The sequence below is a fragment of the Carassius auratus genome, chromosome 35 (genome assembly GCF_003368295.1).
Source record: "Carassius auratus strain Wakin chromosome 35, ASM336829v1, whole genome shotgun sequence".
NCBI classification, from domain to species: Eukaryota; Metazoa; Chordata; class Actinopteri; order Cypriniformes; family Cyprinidae; genus Carassius; species Carassius auratus.
Window position 1 is genome coordinate 8,987,561 of NC_039277.1, and position 25,571 is coordinate 9,013,131.

General features: G+C 40.1%; 2 protein-coding genes across 3 annotated transcripts in view; both read left to right on the forward strand.

Annotated features, from left to right (window-relative positions):
• Positions 1 to 1,890: 1,890 nt before the first annotated feature.
• LOC113054293 (FH2 domain-containing protein 1-like) lies at positions 1,891 to 8,705 on the forward strand. The gene is made up of 12 exons (XM_026219737.1): positions 1,891 to 2,019; positions 2,109 to 2,561; positions 3,603 to 3,664; positions 4,134 to 4,233; positions 4,334 to 4,419; positions 4,590 to 4,690; positions 5,807 to 5,877; positions 5,978 to 6,085; positions 6,190 to 6,260; positions 6,336 to 6,453; positions 6,560 to 6,724; positions 7,259 to 8,705. The coding sequence occupies exons 1-12, from the start codon at positions 1,954 to 1,956 to the stop codon at positions 8,411 to 8,413; spliced, it is 2,556 nt and encodes an 851-aa protein (XP_026075522.1). The 5' UTR covers positions 1,891 to 1,953; the 3' UTR covers positions 8,414 to 8,705.
• Positions 8,706 to 9,771: 1,066 nt separating this feature from the next.
• The window catches only part of LOC113054294 (tripartite motif-containing protein 3-like), a 32,504-nt gene continuing 16,704 nt past the window's right edge, over positions 9,772 to 25,571 (forward strand). Inside the window, exons 1-2 of one of the 2 annotated variants that reach the window (XM_026219741.1) lie at positions 9,772 to 9,842; positions 10,546 to 10,607. The gene's annotated coding sequence lies outside the window, so the exon portion shown is untranslated. Of the gene's footprint in view, positions 9,843 to 10,545; positions 10,608 to 22,747; positions 22,967 to 25,571 lie in introns of those variants that run through there. The other variant, XM_026219740.1, reaches the window with a different exon arrangement.

Below are 25,571 nucleotides of genomic sequence, written 5' to 3' on the forward strand. Positions count from 1 at the left end.
GGCACACATCTGGGCCACATCTGGCCGGCATGGATTTCACACGGGCCAGTGTTATGTTGCTGGATGGGTCACGACCGTTGCGATTCAAACTGTAGTCACATGACCTGTTTTAACCCAGCGGCGTGCCGTTATACTAAAACTAATTTAACATAAAGACCCAATGATGTGTACATTTATGTAATTATATTCTTTCTGAAGAACAAGATGCATTCTATCCATACCTGTCAAGTTTTGGATTTGAAAATAAGGGAAATTTTCCAGCGCCCATTGCGAGCAGTCCCACCACCCCAACAAAGCTCCAGTATCCCTTACATTTTAAGACAGGTGTTATAGCCCAAATTAAAACACAAAAGGGTATATATGAAGAGCATTTATTTAAAGGCTTATTTGCATATTTTCTGTTAATTTAAAATTGATGTCTTTACATTTACATTTTATTTTAATTCCACACATTCTTTTCATTTCATATTGCTTTTCTTTAACAGTTTTTCTTTTCATTTCACATAACTTTTCTTTTACTCTTTTAGTGAGTTGTTGTACCAATTTGTTGCAGACTTTGCATTCTTTAAAAAAGTAAATTCGCTGTCCCATTTATCACGGTATTTACACATGGGTTTTGGTTTTTTGGCAGGTGTGCCTTCACTCTCTATTGTAGCATCCATCATCCGTCTCTGTTTTTTCTTTTGTTGTTGTTGTTTTTCCCACGTTATAACTCATGTCATCTGACCTCACACACCCCTCGCGACAGGCTACTACAGGTGGGAGTAATCGCGAGACTAGTGACAGAGCTCAGATTGGGAATGTTTTTATTATTATTATTTTATTAATAACGCAGGTAAAAAAAAAATAAAAAATAAAAAAAAAAATACGGGAGATTTACGGGAAAATACTAATACGGGAGGACGGCGGGAAAGAAGGGTAAAATACGTGACTTTCCCGGCCAAAACGGGATACTTGACAGGTATGATTCTATCAGCCCAGGTGAGAGAGGATGCGGCTCCGGAGCGCGCATGAGGGGGTGTGGCCACTCTCATCCATTATCCAAGTGCTTGAGTTGATGGCGTTTGGCATGCGGATTGTCTGTTGACTATCTCCAGCAATGGACATCAGTTGATCAAGCGTTCATCAGCACTGACCTTATATTATTTACTTACAGGTACGTACATGCAGAAATAAATTAATTTTCTGTCACTTTCTGTTGCTTTCCTCATAGTTTTCCGATTATCATTGATGTTTGACTGGTTTTTAATTAATCCCTCGTTTGAGAGTTGCACATTTCAAAGTTTTATAACTGCCTTGTCGATATATTTTCACCATCATTTTCGGAGTTAACTATTTAGCTTAAAAAGGCAGTACTCGAATAATGTAGTGATCTCTATCATTGTATTTGTTTGTATTTGTTTGCTCGGCCTCTTTAGTAAACATAGCCTACATGTGACTGCTGTAAATAAAGCTGTAATGTACTAAGCCATTTCGTACTGTAACTGTATGCAGAATAATTATTTAGTGAATCATTTCGTATATAAAAGATTAATTATATTAATTATAGTATTAATGTTTATATTAATGACATTTGTATTTTTATATAAATTAACAGAATTATCAAATTTTTAAGCTATACATAATGATAACCAAGTCAAAAGCATTACTTTTAAATGTTGAAATAAATTAAGCAGCGTTCAAAAGTAGAGAGACCAAAGTACGTGTGATATGCAAAGTTGCCTGTATGCTTGATAATCTTAATTAAATAGTTTGTTTAACTGCCTGTTGAAGTCCCTGTGCATATTGGACTTGTAAAGTATAATCTGACTTTGTGGTTTGCTCACACAGCCACCTTTTTAAATATGCAACCTGCTCTTCCAGTGTAAGTGTTATCATTGGAAATTCATATGTTGGCTATTTAAAATTCTTGACATTTGGTTGTATCCAACAGTAAACCATAACACTTAACGAATGTTATTGATGATACAAATCTTGGATGCATTGAAGCTCAAGGTTCATTTCAACATTCTTGTTTGTGTAAGAATTCTCAGTCTGCATAACACATCATTTTGCCTCTCATTGTTTTGTATTTTTATATGTATATTTTATCCTAATATGTCTGTCAGATCCCTCCAGATTTGTCCCCTCTGTGTCCTTCAATGGATGGAGCTCCAGTTTTAACCACAGCACCTCTACCATCTTTTCGTTGTGACCCATCTGAGTGCTTTCAAAATGAGACCTCACCCCTCATTCATATTGCACAGCCCCCTCCCATGGGTCCGCCCCCTCCACTACCACTACCACCCCCACTTCCTTCATCTATGGGGGACCCTTTCACCCGGACTGTCCAACGACGCTCCAAAATGCGCAATTTCAACTGGGACGCCATCCCCAGGCACAGCGTGTTGGGAAAACGCAATGTTTGGACAGCCCAACGCAACCTCGAGAACTTTGAGTTGGACACTAAGCGAATGGAGGAGCTTTTCAGCCACAACGAGCACCACAGTTTGACTCGTCAGGGTGGGATGGTCAGAAAAAGTGTGTGGGGACTTTCGCAAATCACTACAGAATCCAAAAATGTAAGTGGTGCTGCTTAAAATTGATTCAAGCTGAACTTTGCAAAGCTGTTACAGGTCATGTAAAGTATACCTACAGCTGTACTTTCCAGTGAGGGCCTTTTCTTGAGACAGTACTACAGGATTGAAAGACAGCACAGATGACATCTCTAGTTTATTAAGATTCAAAGTGCAGGACAGGAGCAAGTGGGTGAATGAAACATTTAATCTAGTGCTCGCTAGTGGTCTATCAACCCAATCTATTGCTCATTTGTGAATCTCACTTTTTAAGCATTCTGGCTAATGATCTGGAGAGGTGACTCCGGTACCGGTGCTCTGATAAAGCTTGAGTATTGGACATACTCTCTTCTGAAACACATAGAGGTGGAAGTACAACTTCTCAAGTCTTGAAAGATCTCTAGCTTTGCTCGTTTTGTTTTCCTTCTTGTGTAACCTTCTTGTCCCAAAGGCAATAAAATGACACACTTCAAATGTCCTCAGTGAAGACATTTATATTATGTGGGGAAATCCCAGGTATTAAACATTAGTGAACACACTCACATTGTCTCTTAAAATTGCTTAAGCACATTCAATATTTTTCAGAATTATTATTTTAAATGCGCAGCATACTGTGCTCTAGGACTCCAAACATTAAAAGGAAAAAAAAAACTTAATTTTTAAGTAAATGTGACATTTAATTTAATTTTCTATCTCACTGTTAATCTTAATAAATATTTACCAGTGCTCTCTGCAAAATTCATTTTCAGGAAGACACCGTCTTTTATATTTTACTGTTAATTGCACAAACCTAAGAGTAGACAGATGATTTATGTTCTGGTATTGTCACTATTGTTATCTAAAAACATATGTTGAACTATTCGTAACCATGTAGGCATGTCTTTTTGATTCTACTTTCATCTTTTCTTATACAGAGAATGATGTACTTATCTTCATGCTTCCTAGATTTAGTTTTTAGTTGCCGTTACTGAATATATAATACATGATATTTTCAGAAGACTTTCCCAGTTTATGAGTAATTGACACTGTATGTGTATGTCTTTTTAGGTGTCAATTCTCAACTCCAAGAAAAGTATGAATATTGGGATTTTGCTAAAACAATTTAAAAGGTAATGTACACAGTATAAAATTAAATAAGTGACTATTTAAATTTTATAAATCTTTTTTTTTTTCTTAAGCGGATCCTATTTTGATTGCCTCAAATCGCAAGGCAACGAATCTTTGAGTTCGTAAAGCATTTGCGTCTGTCTTCTCAGTCGGCACTTTCATAAATAAATCTATATATCTATATATAGCCATGATTTCCTGTTTTTGTGCAGTGCTTCATTTAAAACCATTAAGTTGTTTTTTCTCTCTCAGGGCGTGAGGTTGTAATTTCCAGTAGAAAATGAAATGAAAGCATGCGGATAAAAATCTCAATCTAAATTGATTTGAGTGTCTCAAAGAACATTCAAGCACTCAATTAAGTCCATTATAAGTAATATGTGTGACAAGCTGCTGAGAGCACACAAAGTAACTCTCAGGTAGGCCATTTAAAAACATCACGTCTCTCTCATCTGTGTTTGATGCACTTTGCAGGCCACCAAAGGACATCGTGGAGGCTGTCAGGCACGGTAATCTGTGCCTTTCTTCCGGGAAACTGAAAGAGCTCAGCAAGCTGTTGCCTGATGACATGGAGGTGAACTGATTTTCTCTATATGACCTCATTGTGCTGTTCTATTGATCGGCACCATGATCAACTCTGTTTTTAATGTTCTTCTTGTTTCTACACGTTCCAGACAAAGAAGCTGATGTCATTCAATGGAGATCTATCTCCACTAAACGAGGTTGACCGTTTCATGGTGATGCTAGTTCAAGTGCCAGGGTGTGTTTTCTGGTCATGGTTCAAAGTGTTTGAAGGGCCATTTTCTGTGCAGTTTTGTATAAATGTGCTCCACAGATTTTTCCCACATGTTCAAATGTGTTAATCAGCTGACTGAAATGGGATTTGGCTAAGAAGCAGCTACAAATTCTTTCACTTTTATTTGTTTTCAGGTATAAAGTGAGGATAAAGTGCCTGCTCCTTAGAGAGGAGTTTTTTCCCTTTATTGAGGAGATCAAACACTCCATTGCTGTCATGACAACTGCTGCTAATGGTACTTTTTCCTTTTTACATAGGTTGTTATACAGTATAAACTATCAAACTTATTAACTATATATATATGCTCATTTTGTGGAAATGTTAAAATTCAATAAAGGTATCAGACAATCAGGCCTCGAGTACCTTATTGCTTTTATAAAATGGTTATCACACAATAAAAAATATTTAAACCAAAAATGTATGTATTCAAATGTTACTTTATTATGTGTTATTACAATATAAAATAATGCTTTCTATTTTACTATCCTTTAAAATATAATTTATTTCTGTGATGCAAAGCTGTATTGCCGTCAGCCATTACTCCAGTATAAAGTGGAGCATGATCTTTTAGAAATCATTCTAATATGCTAATTTATTATTAGAATTGCCAAATATATATATATATATATATATATATATATATATATATATATATACAGACATATTTATTATTAATTTTTTTTTGGAAACTGCAATAATTTTTTTCAGGACTCTCGATGAATAAAAACTGCATTTATTCAAAATATAAATAGTTTCTAACAATATAAATTTTTGCTGTCACTTCTTATCAATTTAACACATCATTGCTGAATAAAAGTATTAATTTCTTTCAAACAATAAAAGAATAAAAAATATTATGACCCCAAACTTAAATTGTTAGAAAATATTTTTTTCACAGTTTCCAATAATAATAATAATAATAATAATAATAATAATAATAATAATAATAAGCAGTTCAACAGTTTCCAACACTGTTAATAAATCAGTATATTAGAATGAGCTCTGAAGGATCATTTGACACTGAAGACTGGAGTAATTATTTGCATCACAGGAAAATTAAATTTGAATGTATGTTAAAATAGAAAAATGCTATGTAACATTGTAATAATATTTTTGATCAAAGAAACTTGATGAGCATAAGAAACACCTTTAAAACATTAAAAATAATTCTGATTCTGATTCGGACACACACACACACACACACACACACACACACACACACACACACACACATATATATATATATATATATATATATACATATTATTATTATTATTATTATTTTTTGCAAAATATAAGTATTTATTTTGTTTGTATATTTATTTTTAAATCTTACTTTCTCTACCCACAGAGTTGCTGGCATGTGATGACCTACATTCAATCATCAGACTGGTGCTGAAGGCTGGTAACTACATGAATGCTGTGAGTGTCACAATGTCTGTTTTGTTTGTTATTAATACACTATTCCAACATGTGAACTAGAGCTGAAGCAGATAAATGACTCTGGCTGTATCTTGTTCAGGGTGGCTACGCAGGGAGTGCTATTGGCTTCAGGATGACATCATTGCTCAAACTGGTGGACACTAAAGCAAATAAACCTGGCATTAACCTTATGCACTATGTGTCCATGGTAGATGAAGTGATCACTCTTTCCAGTAGTTTTTATTATTAAATGTTGATTCATGAATGTATTACTATAATTTTTTGACATTTATTATTTTCTGTTTATTATAGCAAGCCCAACAAATTGACGAAGCTTTGCTGCATGTCGCTGAACAGCTTCAACACATTGGGATTGCAGCAAGGTAGATATAATACAGGTTTTGTATTGTTTAGGAGATGCATTTAGGAGAGATAATATTCTGCTTCATCTGAAATAGGATCCAAAAGCAGGAGGTGGAGATGGACTTTCAAAGGGAGTTGGAGAAAATTAGGGAAGCAAAGATGGATGCCAGTAAACAGCCTGATTTACTACATCAGATGGAAGCATTTCTTCGTGTAAGGAAAATGCATTGAAAATCCAGTGTATTGTCTGGTGGCTGGTTTGAAAAAATATCCAGGATTAGCAGTATTCTGGGAGTAATATATGTCTGCTCCTGTACAGATGGCAGACATTAGGCTTGCAGACGTGGAGGCTTCCCTTCAGGAACTGGAAAACATCAGTACCTCTGTGGCAGAGTACTTCTGTGAAGACCCAGCCACGTTTAAGCTAGAGGAGTGTTGCTCTATCTTTCATTCCTTTTGTGAGAGGTTTGAGAGAGCTACACAGGTACATTTTCTTTTCGTATAAAGTAAAAAATGCAGGAAACTTTATAAGCAGATATAGTGTTACGGTTCAAATACTTGCATCAAATTTCTGTTCCTTTTTTCTTACAAAATGTATTTTGGTTTTATATATGAACATTTAGATAGGATTTGTTAGCCTAGGATGAATTGAAATCAATTTCACCACACATTTACCTATATTTTATTCAAACATAATGTTGCATTTCATATCAGTCATGCCTTTCAGTGACACTTATTGACTTATTGGTAAAATGGTGCATTAACAAACATTTTCAACATCAATTTTGTTATATGCAAAGTACATTTGAACAAATGTAGACAATAATAAATTAAAATACATTTGTAACGTCTAAATATTTGTATTAAGATTCAATAACTGCAACATAAACTGACATTTTTACAGACATTTGACAAAAAGAATTGGAATCAGTCCCTGAAAACAAAAACATTTTTTTAATCTGTCGCACGTCTGTGCAAAAGTTAATGAAACACCCACACCAACTTTTATGTCCTACAGGAAAACCGTGAGCGTGAAGCAGCCGAGACTCGCAAGCGACAGCGAAGAGAAAGAGAAATGCTGAACAGAATAGCCAAGCGCCGATCCACCTCCACATGCACCAGTCTGGATGTGACAGATGAAGTCTCCGCTCTGGAATCTGTCCTGACCAGCTTTCTCCACCAACGTCCTTCTCGCAGGAGGCCCGGTGGGCTCACACCTGTCACGGACGGCCCCATCAGGAACATCCGCCCTCAGGTTGAGGAGCGTGAGGGCAGAGGGGATCTGGACAGCCCTGTGGAAACCAACCAGGAAAAATTCTCAAAGTTGGAAGAACCAGAGAACACCTGCCTGAAGGAGGAGGTTCCACCCAGCACCGTTAATGACATTCAGCGGGAACGTGCCGCATCAAAAAGAGCACAATGCATTGATGATGAACTTATTCCAGAAAGCGACGACCTCAAAGAAGTTGGGCGTAGCAACATCTCAACTAAAAAAGAGTTTGAAGATGGAGAGATGAATAAAGAAGTTGAGGTGATTGGAGACATGGATAAAAGAGAACCAAGAGTGGAGGAGGACAACAAGAAAATAGCAGAAGCAGACAAAATACCCGAGCTCTCGAGCAAGAGCTACCACTTTCAGGATTGCGTTGCTGGTCTGAATGGAACGGCTACACCTGATCGTTCCCAAGGCCCTGCCGTGTGCACCTCCGCTACTCTAAAGAGGAATATAAAAGAGGTAGATCTGGCCTTGCAGGATGCACTGGGAAGTCTAGGCTCACCGTGGACCATCCTCAGCCCTAGTATCTCTCCCTGTAACACACCACACCACAGACATTCCTACTCCTTCTCCAGGGTGGACATCCTTGATGATGGGGTTTGGGCATTACCTGACACTCCTGTACGGGACAAACCCTCATTCTCCCATAATGCAGGTGTGGGGACTTCATCCTCATTACCAGACTGTCCCTCAAAGCGAATTCCAGCACAGGGGACATTTATAAGGTCTGCATCACTTGGTGATGAAAAAGACTTGGCTCCTTACTTCAAACTGGGACAGACCTTTCAGAGACGCACTGGACAGGCGCTTCCTCCAGATAAGAGAACGGAAAGCTCAGGACTTGTATCTTTCTTTCGACGCTTTGGGGAAAGAAACCGTGCAGGATCTGTTGGTTAAGATGGCATGGAATGTTCTTCAAGGATTTTACTTTGACATGAAGGGTATGATGAATGTAGACAAAAGGGAACTTGTCTTACAGCACTCCTGATGCCTTTTGAGCTCTTATGTAAATCTGGGGTGATGCATGCTGATGCTTTAAACTAGCTGATGCTAGTTTTTAGTTCAGTTATTTCTAAAAAGATGCTTTCATTGGTTCACAACATTGAATTTCAGGGACTGGAATGTCTTATTGTTGTTCTTTGTCCTTTAAGGTCTGTCTCAGTGTTATGCAATAAAGTGTGGACCCCACCTTATGAAGCATTTGTAACGCGTGTCTTTTTTTAATGTGCTTACATATACAACAGCCCCAGAAAAATTTGACATTGAAGCCTTATTTAATGCACTGTGGTTTTCTTGAAACAATGGTGAGGCGTTTTGTAACATGGGAGTGCTTATTAAAGCAAAAGTTCTGAGCTGAAGGCCTCTGTATTGTAGAGATGTAGTACAAATGCTCATTTCAAGCAAAACTTTTCACAGATGGAGGTTTGTTATGGGTTTAAATGCTGAAACAGTTTTCGCACTGTTCGAAATTAAGACAAAAGGTATCTGGACTACAACTATTCAGTTAGGAATGACAGAAAGCAAGAAGAAGTTTCCACTGAAGCATGAGGGACTGTCAGTCTGGCCAACCTGACGATTAGCCTATAGGACGGCCATGGTGTTGATGTCACTATTCAGTAATGTGGTATGATATATATATGTATGTAGGCCTATGTATCTGTGTTTCCTTTCTATATGATTTCTGCTACAGTCTGAATTGAACACATTCTCTTTGACTGCTCGTGCTCATCAAGATGGAAAAAGGAGAATTTGCCATGTTGTCTTGGTGATGGTGTATGTTTACGGTACATGATCTCACTTGGCTGGTGTCTCGGTGAAATAATACCCCCTGGAAAAAACCAGAACACAGACTCTTCTTTCATCCAGCCCTCAGCGCTCTCACTATCAAGGCTGATTTTGTTCCTGAAACTAGAACATTTTCCAAGTTCTTCTCACATATTTTTAGACTGTTTAAGAACCTATTTCCACAAGAAAGTTACAATAAATATGATCTTGAATATAAAAAATTATTTGTTCTGTTAGAGTATCCCACCATTAAGACAACTAGTTAATAATAGTATGATTTTCTATGCAATCTGTTTTTATCACAAAGTAAAGCATGTTGTGTGGAAAAGGCATGATTAGTGTGCATTTATGTTTGTGCGAGAGAGGGAGAGAAAGAGAGAGAGGATAGAAAGGAAAAAAGAAACACAGGGAAGAAACCCGAGCTTTAGAGAAGGAAAGGAGGTCAGGATCACTTTGTTGGGGACTCAACACTCTCCTTTTTGCAAAACGCACATCTGGAGTCTGAACACTACAAACGTGTGATATTTTTGAGCCATCTAAAGTAAGTAGGACTACACTATTTATTTGACAATACTTTAATTTAATATTAGAAATGGAGAGAAAGGTTTGCATATTGCATGAATCTTGAAATCATTTAAAAATTATTATGCATTATTAGATTATAAGCAAGTTTAAGATTTTACTCAGCAATATTTGAGTTTGTTAGTATGCCTAACGTCCCAATCTACGTTATGTGGACCAGCCAACAGTGTGTGTGCTTATTTCAAATTATTATAATATATTTAAAATAGCTTGAATGTATTGATATTGTGACGGAGTATAAACTCATTAACATGGAATAGCCTTATGTCTCATAGTAAGCAAGAAAAGCAGTGGAGCGAGTTATACAAGGATTGCCTTTGGGTTGTTAAACAATTAAATAGTACATCTCTGTTTACGTTTGTAATGAAATGTTTTCTTAGTGCGCTCAGTTGGGCTTTTCCCACACCAAGTCATTATTTGTGTTATCAAAGTGACCGGCAGATGTCGCTATCGTTTAGTCAATTTTGACTTCGTACTGCGTGTGAGGAAATGGGGAAAACCTAGATTAAATAACAAAAAGTTAAGTTGACTCCTTTCACTATTTCGTTATTTTTATACTCGTGGAACCGCTAGTTAACCACTCATTTCCAAAGCCTATATGTATTGTCATGTCCTGTGTTAAGAGTGATTTATTAACTTTTATTATGTTTTGTCCTTAATAGATCAGTTGGAATGATGCCACACTCTAATTCAGCTTGATCACTGAAAGCAGCAAAATGTTGTGGTGAGTTGGTTAACTCCATTATGATTGTTTGTGTTGGGAATCCTCCAGTGGATAAAACGTTGCATTTTGGGATTCAAACCTGTAATTGCGATTATCACAATTTGCTTTTGTCAATAAGACTTCTGTTTGTGGCTCAGCATGAATCCATGGTCCTTTAGGTATGCATGCGAGGAAGCTGAGTAAGATTGCAGCTGATAGCATTTCCGCGTCCATGTTTGCCGGAAACGTGTGAAAATAGATGTGACCCTGTGAAGTCATTCACCGATTATTACATGAGTCATGAGTAAAGCTGGATATTACCTGTATTTGACCCCCAACACAGATCAAAACACTAACACTAAAGACGTACTAACAATGGTGACCAAATGACTTACATTCAATATCATTCAACCTTGAGCGTCACAATGAATGGGTTTAGGATTTAAAAGAGATGTTGAGAAGCTGTCGCAGCAATGTTCTGTTTCAATAAGCCAAGAGGCAGAAAGTCTTTTGAATATTTCTTTCTTCAACAGTCTTATGTTGGCTATTGAGTGTGACAAAGAGGAAAACCATGACTCAACATTTATACGTTCATCAAATCAGGATGCGTCTATCGCATCCAGTCATAATGGCCACTCAAGATATTTGTCCATTTAAGATATCCGACTATGTCCCCTAGATGTATTAAATGCAAATAATTTTCTTAGTACCTGTGGCAATGCTGTTGTCGGGAATTTAACCCAGCGCCAACTATGGCAAGAAATATAGACTACGCCACCCCGGAAACTGGCCGGGGACCTACCGGTATACAAATGTATCACCAGCACACAGATACGTGGTGGCTGAGACAGATATCAGACACAGTACACAGAATTCAACAATTTATTCAAAATCACTAATTTATATATACACACAATTTATTATTTTAATAAGCACTAAAAAAAGGGATAGGCATGGATCTTAAAAATATGAAAGACAAACAATTTTCCGATTTCAGAACTGGGGGACTCAAGTTACTTATCCAATGAACACAGCAAACACTTGTGCTCTAACCACACAGCATCACCCACGTTGTGAACACCGCAAACCTACAGCCGCACCACCACCACACACGACACTGGCTAGGACTGGTACCCCAATTCTGAAGGGAAAGGAAACAGAACAACATAAGAGACAAAATACCCACATTCATACACAGTCACATATGCACATCAGGTTATTATTTGTCAGAAACACTTATCACTCGCTGCCTGACGGAAACAAGGACACCAGGTCACTGGCAATCCTCACTCACTGGTACTCACAGACTGTGGGCAACACAACAGGTTGTGACATGTCACAGTATGCATACAAACAAAATAAAATAAAATACAATCTTAAGTAAAGCAATTCAAAAGAAACTAGTCTGACAGAGAAACGGCAGTTAAACACAATGGTTGCGTCAAACACTTAATGATTCGTCTGTAATTACCCCCCACAAAGTTAAAGTCAAATTAGTTTGAGGGCGATGAGTCACTTCAGGCCGGGAACGCTAGCGGTTCCGGTTGTCACGGTAACCCCCCAGTGCGCTACAATTAAGTCGGTCAATTTGATCAAAGTATGCAGTACCACAACATTCACCGTCCAGTAAATGGCAGAAGAGTAGTTGAAAGAATTAGCAGGCACAATGAAGGACAGTCCACCCCGCCCAGAAGCTCTCCGGGGCCGAGACTGAAACGCGTGCAAATACTCTCAAATAGACCACAAAAGCCTGCTGCAACACCTCCTGGCCCCCCGTGTCACTGCAGATAATAACTCACACCGACCCGCGCACTCACTGGCGTACGAGTTCGAGGTTTGTAGAGAGAGAAGTTTATCCGCATCCTCAGCCACACTGCTGGACATAAACACGGCGCACACAAGATGACGTCATATCCGTGACCCCCAAATGACATGCTACCTGGATGTCAATCACATCCCCTTTTATACAGGTGGAATGTACCACTTTCCCAAAAAAATGGTTGATCATATCACTACAATCCACCCCCCCATTAGTCATCGTAGTCCCAACGATGAACAACTCTGCTAATCCCAAGGTCTAAACCAGGCCACCACGGAGTTAGCACCCACGGTAGACGTGACAGAGATTTGATTAGCCTCACTCCCTACAGCTCGTGGTAAGCGGTAGAGGTTTGAATGCTGGCCTGCCCCTACACGTCCAGTTCGTCTTGGGGCCCGTCCAGATATATTGGACATCCCCAAAGCAACGGATACGGGCTCTGGATGTAAACTTGCACTACTCTCCCCTACCCCTACTGCAGGCCTGATAGCCAAACTCTCGACTCCAGAGGCAGGAGTTAATCGCCCTTCGGAAGGAGCTCTACTCACCTCTGCACCCCTCTCACTTACTGGTGGCGCTTCCACCACATACGCTACATCGCCATCCTCCAATTCATCCTCCATTTCATCCTCCATCATCAAGGGTGCTGATCGTTCAGACTGATCCCCCAGAGATTCCGTCAGAGTCGGACTGCCACAAACACAGGGTTTTAAAGAGGTACGATGAACATGGCGGAGCTTACCAAGGTCATGTACAGGTGCTACCGTATACACGGACCCACCCCCCCGGGGTGCCCGAACTACCTGATATTTTATCGAGCTCCATAAATCCTGGATTTTATGTCGTCCCAAGAATCCATGCTCTCGCAGATAGACCAATTGGCCCTCCGCCAAAGGCTGCTCTCTAACCCTTTGATCAAACTTGGCCTTACGATTTAGAGCTGCTGCTTGCAGCCGCTCTCGGGCACCCTCAAAGGCCACTTGGAGACGAGCCTGATGCTCTTCCACCCAATGGTGGATTCTACCAGACACTGGCTCTTGCACTCGGCCAAGCAAGAAATCCACCGGCAGTCTCGGCTCCTGCCCAAACATCAAAAAGTAAGGGGTTTCACCCGTGGCCTGGTGGGGAGTTGTATTATAGCAGAATATCACCTGGGACAAACAAGAAGCCCAGTCCCTCTTTCTCCCAGTGGGCAACGTCCGCAATAAATTGTGCAAAGTCCGGTTAAACCGTTCGCACTGGCCATTACCGGCTGGATGGTATGCCGTGGTGCGAGACTTACCCACCTGATAGAGGCTACATAACTGCTGAATGAGATGGGATTCGAAGTTCCGGCCCTGATCAGAATGGATCCGCCCCGGAACTCCAAACTTATAAAACCACTCTTCCACCAAAACACGGGCCACGGTTTCTGCTCGTTGATCACGAGTAGGTATTGCCAATGTGAATTTACTAAAAACATCCGTCATAACCAGCACATTTTCGTGCCCAGAATGGGAAGGCTCCAAGACTGTGAAGTCAAGGGCCACGATCTCGTTTGGACGGGAGGACAGTAGATGTGCCATGTAACTCCGAGCAACTGGTGCAGCCTCCTTGGCTTGCTGACACCGCTCACATCGCTGTACCCAATGTGCTACATCGGCCGACATCCCTGGCCAATAGCAACGTCGTCGCACCAACTCCAGGGTTCGTTCAATGCCTTGATGCCCATGACACTGATGTAATTGGGTCAGTACCTCAGTCTGTAACACAGCAGGCAGCACCAGCTGTAGCACCTCTTCACCGCCATCGGGACGGCAAACCCGTCGATATAACAGGCCGTCCTGTTCCTCCAGACGGTCCCACTGCTGAAGCAGCACCAAGATCAGCTTGGACAATTGTCGTCGCTCTTGAGGCCCTGGGCCTCGCCCTTGACGCCAATACTTAAGGGCTGCACCAATTGTGGGATCCTCCTCTTGCAACCGCAACAGTTCGGGCCCAGATCGACTTGGCAACGCCTGCACAGCCCTCACAGTGGTGGGTAAGGCTGAACTTACAGTGGTGGTCCGCCTCAACAGTTCAGGGACTAACGTTCCTAACTGACTATTGCCTTCCAAAGGCTGCCCTCCTGAAGGCAACCGTGATAATGCATCCGCATTCCGGTTGGACATACCGGACCGGTACTGCACCTCAAAATCAAAGGCTGCCAGCTCAGCCGCCCACCGCTGTTCGGTGGCGCCCAATTTTGCGGTTACCAAATGACTCAGCGGGTTGTTATCTGTGCGTACGATACAATGATGTCCCAATAAGTATTCACGAAACTTTTCGGCCATGGCCCATTTTAAGGCCAAAAACTCCAGCCGCATGGAGCTGTATGTCGCAGTATTACGCTCCGCTGAACGAAGACTCCGGCTAGCATAAGCCACTGGTCTCACCTTGCCATCAACCTCTTGGGACAGCACCGCACCTAGCCCTACATGGCTGGCATCGATCTCCAAGATGAACGGAAGTTTAAAATCTGCATATGCAAGGATGGGTGCGGTGGTAAGTTTTTGTTTCAACGTCCGAAATGCTTGTTCACACTGTTCGGACCACAACGCCCCCAACTCCTGTCTACGATTACTCACCTTCCCTTTACCTGCCTCGGTCACTAACCGATGCAACGGCGCTGCTATCTGGGCAAACCCTTCTACAAATCGCCTATAGTAGCTAACAAAACCTAGAAAGGTCCGCAGCTGTGACACAGTTTTGGGACAGGGCCACTGAGCTACGGCCTCGACCTTACCAGGATCTGTAGCTACTCCTTGGGACGATATTACATGTCCCAAGTACTGCACCTCTTCCCTAAAGAAGGCGCACTTTTCCAGCTTAACCTTGAGGCCAGCAGCTCTTAGGCGTTCCAGTACCATCCTTAACCGTTGCAGGTGGTGTTGCACGGATGAGGAATAGACAATGATGTCATCAAGATACAACAGGACAGACTGGTGTCGCTGATCGCCAAAGAGCCGCTCCATCAAGCGCTGGAAAGTGCCTGGGGCATTGCACAGGCCGAAGGGCATACGGTTCCATTCGTATAACCCAAAAGGTGTACAAAAAGCAGTTTTATAACGATCAGATTCAGCAACAGGGACTTGATTATACCCGCTGGCCAGATCTAACGTGGTAAACCAGCGAGACCCTGTTAAAGAATCTAGTGTCTCTTCAATTCGCGGCAATGGAAAGGAGTCTTTTCGAGTCTTAGCATTTAGCTGACGGTAGTCTACGCACATGCGTAGGCTACCATCCTTCTTCTTAACCAAGACAACTGGAGAGGCATATGGACTGCAACTTTCACGAATCACTTGCGAATCTAAAAGCTGGCTGATATGGGTCTTAACCAACTCATATTCGGATGGAGGAATTCGTCTATAGCGTTGTCGGACTGGAGTCTCGTCAATTAGCGGAATTTCATGAGACAGGAGGTCAGTACCCCCGACATCCCGCTCACCAGTGGAAAACACACTCTGGAATTCCAAGAGGAGAGCCCTTACCTGTTCCTGCTCCTCGTCCGACAACCCTTGCAATTCAACATTTTTAACCTGCCCTACTTCTGACGCAACGATCGTGTCACAGGTCGTTATCTGAGCATTTGCCAGCGATACCTCGGTCAGCCCAACAGGGGAGTCAACTAGACACACTTCCCACAACCTCCCAAGAATGGTTGTGGGATATAAAACAGCATCAAGAACCCCAACATTAATGACAGGCACAGAAACTGTCCCACCCTTAACACGCACTAAGGATGGGGAGGCTAATAAGCCAGCTGGCAACCCAGTCTCAAGGGGCTCAAATAACACAATCTTATCACGAAATATGGATGAGCACGTTGCGGTTATGAACTTTAAGGTGCCGCCTGGAAGACGACACACTCTACGACCCCGGACTTTTACATTACCCCCGCAAGTGAGAACACCATCAACCCTTTGGCAAGTTTGAAAAGCCTGAGACAATTCCACCTCATTCGTCATTAATGGCAACTCAAACAGGGTGGATCCATACTGTCCGAGAAGCTCCCTGTAGCAGCGCCCAAGAACATTCATCCCCAGAATACCAGGGATGCTAGAGCTGCCACCTGGAGGATCACGAACCACAAGTATTCCACACTCTGATACCACGTGACCACACAGCTCAATGTCCAGTTCCATGTACCCAATGTAAGGAATTTCGAGTCCATTGGCGGCTCTGAGCTGCAACCAATGGCATGACTGTAATCGATCCTGGCCCCACGGTTCAAACCAAAGCCTAAAACAACTTTCTGTAATGGTTGATACCATGGAACCAGTATCTAACAAACAGGGTACTGAGACACCCCCCATGGAAACAACAAGATGTGGGCATGGGGAGACTAAACGAGACACGGATGTGTCATCCTGTAAAACACGGGAGCCACGCATACCCCCAACCGAACTGTGACTCTGCAGCACGGTGGGGGCTAGTTTCCCGACTGGTTCGGGAAACTAGACCTAACTGGCCTTGCGTCGCTGGACGAATCAGCCTGGGAACGAGTAGGCGGGCCGGGAGAATGATGTCGCCAATTACACTCACGGGCAAAATGACCGGGCTGCTGACACCGTCGACAAATCACAGAAGTGGGACGTGGCGAATGACCACGTAACTGGGTACTTTGGCTTCGGGTTATAATTTGAGTAAGCTGGTCAAGCTGCTTTTGCTGCTGATTAAACATTTCCCGTAATTCAACCAATTCAGATGGGCGATCCCCATGCTCTGAACGAACCCCAGTATCGCCTTGAACCCCACATTGAATTCCCCGCACCAGTGGAACAGATTGACTTCACCCCCTGGCACCACCCGGCATCCCCTCTCGTTCCCAGCGAATAGCTTCCCCTCGCACGTCCAACAGTGTTGCAGCAGGCTGACGTCTAACCAGTTGTTTTAATTCTCGACGTAATGCATTATCTAACACACCTTCAATGAATTGGTCTCTTACTACACTGTCTGCATTTGGGATGGTATGTGGGGCTTGTCGTTTAAGTCTATCAAATAGACCCAACAATACCAGGGAGAACTCTTGTAGTGTTTCTCCCTCCAATTGTCGGCGCGAATAAAAAACTTCCAGCAGAGCAATATAGGATTCTGCACAACCATATAACTCACGCAGTGCTGAAATAATTCTTTCTGGATCATCTTTATCAATGCTGGGTCGATATTTGATTTCATCCCGAGCCTCTCCTTCGAGATGATCAAACAAAAAGAAAGCTTGTTCAGCAACAGTCATGGTTCGCATACGCATACACGCCTGAGCTTCTTCGACCCACTCTTCAATGCCTACACCAGACCTACCATTAAATTTTGGACAACGCCGTTCACGGGGAATAAACACAAAGCGCTCAACGGTACCGACATTTAGGTCGACAGAACTAGGAGTTACCGGCCGTGACACACTACTAGAGGCTGCGCCAGGATCAAGCAACTCAACCGGTGCCCGTTCCTGTCGCAGTCTCTCATTATCAGCCTTCAACTGAGCCACTAGTTCTCTCATTTCCTGTAATTCAGCCTCCATAGCTAAATTTGATTAGGGGTACTTACCAGACGAATCTCCACTGTATTGTCACAACTAGAAAACACAAAAAAAAAAACAAAAAAAAAAAACACAATGTCTCTGAATCTGTACAGCAGCCACAATACCCTGCCGACTATACGCCAAATGTGGCAATGCTGTTGTCGGGAATTTAACCCAGCGCCAACTATGGCAAGAAATATAGACTACGCCACCCCGGAAACTGGCCGGGGACCTACCGGTATACAAATGTATCACCAGCACACAGATACGTGGTGGCTGAGACAGATATCAGACACAGTACACAGAATTCAACAATTTATTCAAAATCACTAATTTATATATACACACAATTTATTATTTTAATAAGCACTAAAAAAAGGGATAGGCATGGATCTTAAAAATATGAAAGACAAACAATTTTCCGATTTCAGAACTGGGGGACTCAAGTTACTTATCCAATGAACACAGCAAACACTTGTGCTCTAACCACACAGCATCACCCACGTTGTGAACACCGCAAACCTACAGCCGCACCACCACCACACACGACACTGGCTAGGACTGGTACCCCAATTCTGAAGGGAAAGGAAACAGAACAACATAAGAGACAAAATACCCACATTCATACACAGTCACATATGCACATCAGGTTATTATTTGTCAGAAACACTTATCACTCGCTGCCTGACGGAAACAAGGACACCAGGTCACTGGCAATCCTCACTCACTGGTACTCACAGACTGTGGGCAACACAACAGGTTGTGACATGTCACAGTATGCATACAAACAAAATAAAATAAAATACAATCTTAAGTAAAGCAATTCAAAAGAAACTAGTCTGACAGAGAAACGGCAGTTAAACACAATGGTTGCGTCAAACACTTAATGATTCGTCTGTAATTACCCCCCACAAAGTTAAAGTCAAATTAGTTTGAGGGCGATGAGTCACTTCAGGCCGGGAACGCTAGCGGTTCCGGTTGTCACGGTAACCCCCCAGTGCGCTACAATTAAGTCGGTCAATTTGATCAAAGTATGCAGTACCACAACATTCACCGTCCAGTAAATGGCAGAAGAGTAGTTGAAAGAATTAGCAGGCACAATGAAGGACAGTCCACCCCGCCCAGAAGCTCTCCGGGGCCGAGACTGAAACGCGTGCAAATACTCTCAAATAGACCACAAAAGCCTGCTGCAACACCTCCTGGCCCCCCGTGTCACTGCAGATAATAACTCACACCGACCCGCGCACTCACTGGCGTACGAGTTCGAGGTTTGTAGAGAGAGAAGTTTATCCGCATCCTCAGCCACACTGCTGGACATAAACACGGCGCACACAAGATGACGTCATATCCGTGACCCCCAAATGACATGCTACCTGGATGTCAATCACATCCCCTTTTATACAGGTGGAATGTACCACTTTCCCAAAAAAATGGTTGATCATATCACTACAGTACCTAAGAACAAAATAGCATTTCTCATGCACACACACACACACACACACACACACACATTAAATATACATCCTGTTATCTCTCAGTTTATCACAATCTTTAGCATATTGATGAAGCATTCTATAGAGGAAAGAAAACAAAGCATATCTGATTAAGAACTGAGCTTTAAAATGTTTTTTAATCCCTTTGGTTTATTCTCAGTACAATGAACTCATGAAGACAGTGGCAACTGGGAGTTAAATCTCTTTTTAACTCTAGTGAATATTAAAGTTCATTAATACCAGGCAGTTATTAATTAAGCAATGGTATTCCTTGTTTGCACATACTGTATGAGGATACTGGATATAATAAAAGACCCTGATAAATGCTGATGAGTATCACAGACATCAGACATGTAAGTGTTTGTTTACTGAGCTTAACATCATTGGTTATTAAACTTCTTTACTCTAAAAGGCCCCCCTTTGACCAGGACAGTATTTGGAGGTTCTCATATGTTCCTCTGGTACTTCTTTTGAGATAAAAATTATCAGTTTAATATTGTACATGTTTATTTTTAAGTGTCTTATATAAGCATTATATGAGGATTATGTAAATATAACTAAATGTAAATTATTGTAAGTCTTTTTGGAGCCCCCTGGAGTTTAGCTGAGGGCCCCTAATGGGGACCCTGTCCACTTGTTAAGAACCATTATTCTAGATGGTTAATGAGAAAAAGGAAAAGAAAAGGTTTTAGAATATGTTGTGGTGGACAAATATTATACAGTAAATATATCAATATTTGATTTTCCCATGAATGGGTGTTTCTTTAAGTATGTGCACTTTTATGTCTCATCGATTGATTTCAACTTTTTTTTATGTTATACAATTTTTTTTTAGAATTTTTTTTTAATTAGGACTTCATCATTTATTTATTTTTTAATTTATTATACTTTAAAAATTACATTTATTTAAAGATTTTATTTTACCTGCTACGCCTAATTTTGGATATAAATACTTTCTTAACCACAATCTACTATGAAACTATGAAAATCCATCATAAAACAGTTTCATTTTAAACTCATAATAAATGATTAAAATTATTAAAATAAGCACTTTTATTTTTTTTAAATAGTTTAAAATGATTATATTTATGCAAATTGCTGTAATTTCCAATAACAAACTTTCTTCAAAAGTTAGTATGCTTGGTTACCATGGAGACGTGAAATTTAAGACATGTAATGTGTGAAAATAAATAAATATATTTGCAATGTCATTTCCACCACACAATGCTATCAAACACAATATATCAATTGAGATATGGTGAAAATAAAATTTGTTCATAAAAATAAAGTCGGCAGCATCACCTGCCTCAGGCCTCCTGAAGAAGAGTACCACTAACAGAGCACAGATGCACACTCTCACACAGTGCTGAGTGCTGGCGTTGTGTTGCAGTCCCATGCAATTTACAATAAGAGCCCTGCAGGTCTGTACTCTTCCTGTATGAATCTACTCCAAGCTGCCGAGGAAAGAGAGAGAGAAAGAGAGGGATGAGGAGGAGGAGGGGGAATGAGGCACTCTGCCATCTGGATTCTGCTCCACTGGATGCAGTCTCCATGGTAACATCGCTCTCTCATGCAATCAAATCAAAGAATGAGATCAGGCCTGGTCCACCCCCTTTAGCATGGATGCAGTTGTCACTTTTATTAAATTAAGCCACGCCCCCAGCAATTTGTGTCCACCTATTCTAACCCTTATGTTGGTACTTGGTAGTCCTTAGATGTCACCATGTGTTTTTCTCCTTGGCTTGACATAAAGGATATTTTTAGCTTGTCTTGGAAGACTGATTTAAGTGACTTAAGTGACTCGTGTTGCCCAAGCTGGAATTTCAGCACTATTTTATTTTTTTTCCATTCTGCTCTGTTAGGTCTTATTATATGTCCTGTGTACTGAATATCTACAGTTATAGCCAGTCTCTCTCTCTGTCTCTCTCTCTCTCTCTCTTTGCCTCTGTAGTCATTAATCTTCATTAGGTCTCATGCAGTTACTCAGTCATTATCTTGTCCCCTTGATTTTTCTCCTATCATGTTGTTTCGTGCTATCTCTTTTTTTCCCATTATTTCTCCTGATTGTGAATACAAACAAGCCCTCTCCCTTACAGTGTACTGAGGGAGAAAAAAAAAGAATGCCATCATGCAATTTCGTCACACAGGATAGTCATTGGTTTTATTTTTTGCCTCTCAGATTTGAACTCTAGTTCTTTCTCTTTCAGATCATGAACATGTGACATCTATTAGTGTGCGTGTGTGTGTGTTCTGCTGCTTACTGCAAAAAGTTTTAATAAGTATTTAGTATTTTTGTTTGTTTTCCAGTAAAAATATCTATTCTAAAAACATCCTGTGTAAAGACTTCTACATTAGGAATAAAACTTGAATATAGTTTTTCTTTTTTCTTTTTTTTGATAATTTAAATAGAAATGTATTTGATTTGCCCATTTAGAAGTTTTTATGCATAAATATAATACTTCATAAATGACATACATGAGTTATATATAATTCTGAATGTGTTGTGCTAACAGATTTTTTTTAAAGAAATTCTTAATACTTTTATTCAACAGGGATTCATTCAATTGATCAAAAGTGAAAGTGAAGACTTTTTTAATGTTACAAACGATTTCTATTCCAAATAAATGCTGTTCTTTTAACCTTTCTATTCATCACAAATTCCTAAAAATCATGGTTTCCACAAAAAAAATTGTTTTCAGCATTGATAATAATAACAAATGTTTGTTGAGTACCAAATTGACTTATTATTATGTAATCATAAAATTATGTAATCATAAAAACTGTGTTTTTTTTTTCTTAGAATGTGTCAGATCAAATGTTCAGTTTGCTGAAAAATCTAATTAACTATTCGGCTATAAGTGTGATCATAATCCAATGGCCTGTGCGGCCTGAGTGGCATCAGCAGAAAATGAAAGTTGTTCCACAGGGAGAAGTCATTACATTTAATTGAAATATAATAACATGTACCAATGCATGATTCACAGTAAGATCAGAAACATGCATTAACAAAATACATTTCAGATTCATGCTGACTTTAAGTATGTTTAGATATTTACAAGACAAAAATAAGTTTTTTTTGTTTTTGTTTTTTTGCAGTGTATGTGGTACAGTGCAATACTTTACGATAGAGTAAGAGAGAATCCTCTGTATCTAAAGGATGTGTTCTTTCTCTGCCATTTTTCTGTTGCCTTGCACCTTCACTCAGAGCATAGGCTGAGCACAACCCCACCTCCCTTCCCTTCAGCCAATACACTTCCACTATCCACCCTTCCCTTCCTTCCTCATCACAGTCTCTCTCCCTTCTCTCACACACACATTATACACCCTCGCTTGCTCACGCCCTGCTGCTGCTTCTCTCCTGTCTGCTTGTCTTTCCTGCTTTCTGGATTTTCTCCTTTAATCTCCGTCTCCTTTGGGATGAGGGGCTGTAAGACTGGACGGGTCTGTGCTTGGATGCTTTGCTGAGACCTGTCCATATCTTTCTTTTTCCTTTTTCATCTCTCTATTTCTGTCAGCTGCAAGAGCCCACGTGAGTATGGCATCGGGGAGCTCCCCTTTTATCCCTCATTCTTTCTCCTTCGTGCCACCATGGCTTTCATTCTCTTCGTTTACCTCTCCATTCATCTTGTATGCCTTTGTGGGTTTAATCACAGTGTCATTCATGTAGCTTTGAGAAGGTCTTTCTGTGATGAATAATTCACTGCAGTGTCTGGCCTCTCCCTTTCAGCCAGCTGGGCATCTCTGACACACGCATGCACAAACACACACACGAGTGACCAGACATGATCAACAAACACCCGACAGGATCTCAGTGCTTATGTAAAACAATAGTGCTTGTGTGCTGAGAAATGTATAGATGTAAGATGGGTGTGTGTGTGTAAGCACAAGTATGTTAGCTGTCACCTGTGACATGTGTGCTTTGCAACCTGTACTTTGCATTGATCCGAGTCACACAGGGGAAACATTAAGATTTTAAATGGATGGCTTCATATTGAATTCATGAGTCAAATCATGATGAGTGTGTTTGGTGTGACAGCTGTATTCTGTCTCTTAGCAATGATAGGAACTGAACTGTCTGTAGATTAAAGGTGTGTGATACATCTTAATGATCCAGCAACTGATCATCTGATGTATTCTGGAATAAAATCATTTTGTTTTTCACCATTTCATGACTTAAATGCTGTACCCTATTATAGTGACATGATGTTACGGTTATAGTCATTGTAATCATCCAAGCAGGCAGCCATAAATAATGTAATAATGACAAAATAACAGCACAGTCAGGGGCATGACAGGTGACTCATTATAATATTGTTTTGTAGATGTTACTAAATTACAGCTGTTGATGTGCTATAAATGTGTGCTGTCTGTAATTATTTTAATTAGCACTGATGGTTCCCAAGAGGGAAATGCTTGTTGGTTAACCTTCATATATATATATATATATATATATATATATATATATATATATAATACAAAAGCTAATTTAAATACATTCTTTATTAGCTTATATATTTAATATATATAACATATTTTAATTTTAGCTTAATTATTGTAATTTTATAATGTTCTTTTTGGCATTTTTAGAAGTTTACATTTTTTTAAGCTTTAATTTAGTTTTATTTCAATTTTAGTAAAATTAGAACTTCATGTTATTTTCAGTTAGTTGCCAAAGCAACACTGATTCTTTTTGTTTAGAGAAAGATCTTTCAATTAATATTTGTTTAAAATCAATATTTGATATAATATATTCATATTTTATTTTAGCTTTTTAAATGAAAAAAAAAGGAAGAAAAGATAGGACTGAGGTATAAAGATCGCATCTGTGACAATGCTTTCACACAGGCAATTTCTTATAATTAAACATTCAATAGATGACACATTTTTTGCTCAACGATTTCACAGACATTAAGAGTCACAGTTTGCTATTGGAGTTATTTCTGTACTTTCCGTTCGGATCCAGCGGTTGATGTACTTTTAGAGGAACAAGATTTTAGATATTTTTAGATTTTAGATTTAACATATTTTAGATCCATATGTGCTAACACTGTACTATGGTCCAATAAAATCTGTAAAAACCACGTGAACAAGTGAATGGCAATTACATGCCATTATGTGTGCGTGTGTGTTGAAGAAAGAATTTTCAAAGAAAAACTATTCTTGTACAAAGAAGAATAACTCAGAGCTGGCATAGACGTAAAGACTCCTGAGAAAAATAAATAAGACTAGAGTGCATTCAAAAAAAAAAAAAAAATCATGAGTGATTTTTATTTTTGTTTTTGTGATAAAGCCAAATGAAATGCTTTTTTTCAGAATGATTTTACATTAGGTTTGACTGTAAAACTTCCCTTGATTGGTACTGAGAGGTCAAACAGAGATTGTCATGCTCACAAATGGTGTTTGACGTCCTTTGGTCTGAGATTACGATGGAGTGAAGGGCAGCTCAACTGACAGATGTCTCTGCTTTAGAGTAGTGACGTGAATTGCTATCCATGGCCATTGTTCATGTATGTTTGTGTGTGTGTATTCTTGTCCTCTTTCCCTTTGTAGGATCACATTAAATGCCTTGCCAGTGACATACAACCATTACTGTGTAGCTATAGCTGCCTGTGTGACCTAACCTCCCCCTTCAGGGTATTATTACGTGTTTTTGTCTGTGCATGTGAACAGGAGAGAGCAGTTCACTTGTGATGTGTGTTTCGTCTGCTGGGTGTGACATGTTTGTGATGTCATTATTACAGTCAATAGAACCAGTTTAGCTCATTCAACCTGGTTCATAGAGACCCAAGCAGGCATTCCAGTCGATAGTTTGATGTGACATTCATAATCATAATACAAAGACTGAGCAGTTTCTATTTAAAAGCCTTTGCTGATTCTTGTGTCTGCTTGTACCTACAGTATGTACACTATCTTTGTTCTTATTCAAAAGGAAAACAATTCTGCTTCCTGAAGTCTATTGAAATCAGTCCCAGTGAATGGTGGCAGATGTTATTTTAGCTTTCTTTGGCAGATGGCTTTAGATTTTTTCCCTCTATTATTCTTGAGTGTTAATATTAATAGAAAATTCAAGCATGAGAATGAAGTATAAATGACATTATGCCTATGTGATCGGACTGACTTTAAACAGAAATGTA

Excerpts from the sequence above, each read along its gene's own strand:
- LOC113054293 (XM_026219737.1), top strand. The coding sequence starts at position 1,954 with ATGTTATTGATGATACAAATCTTGGATGCATTGAAGCTCAAGGTTCAT. Across the intron at positions 6,086-6,189 it reads TTATGCACTATGTGTCCATG|CAAGCCCAACAAATTGACGA; the intron begins GTAGATGAAGTG and ends TGTTTATTATAG. Across the intron at positions 6,261-6,335 it reads CACATTGGGATTGCAGCAAG|GATCCAAAAGCAGGAGGTGG; the intron begins GTAGATATAATA and ends CATCTGAAATAG.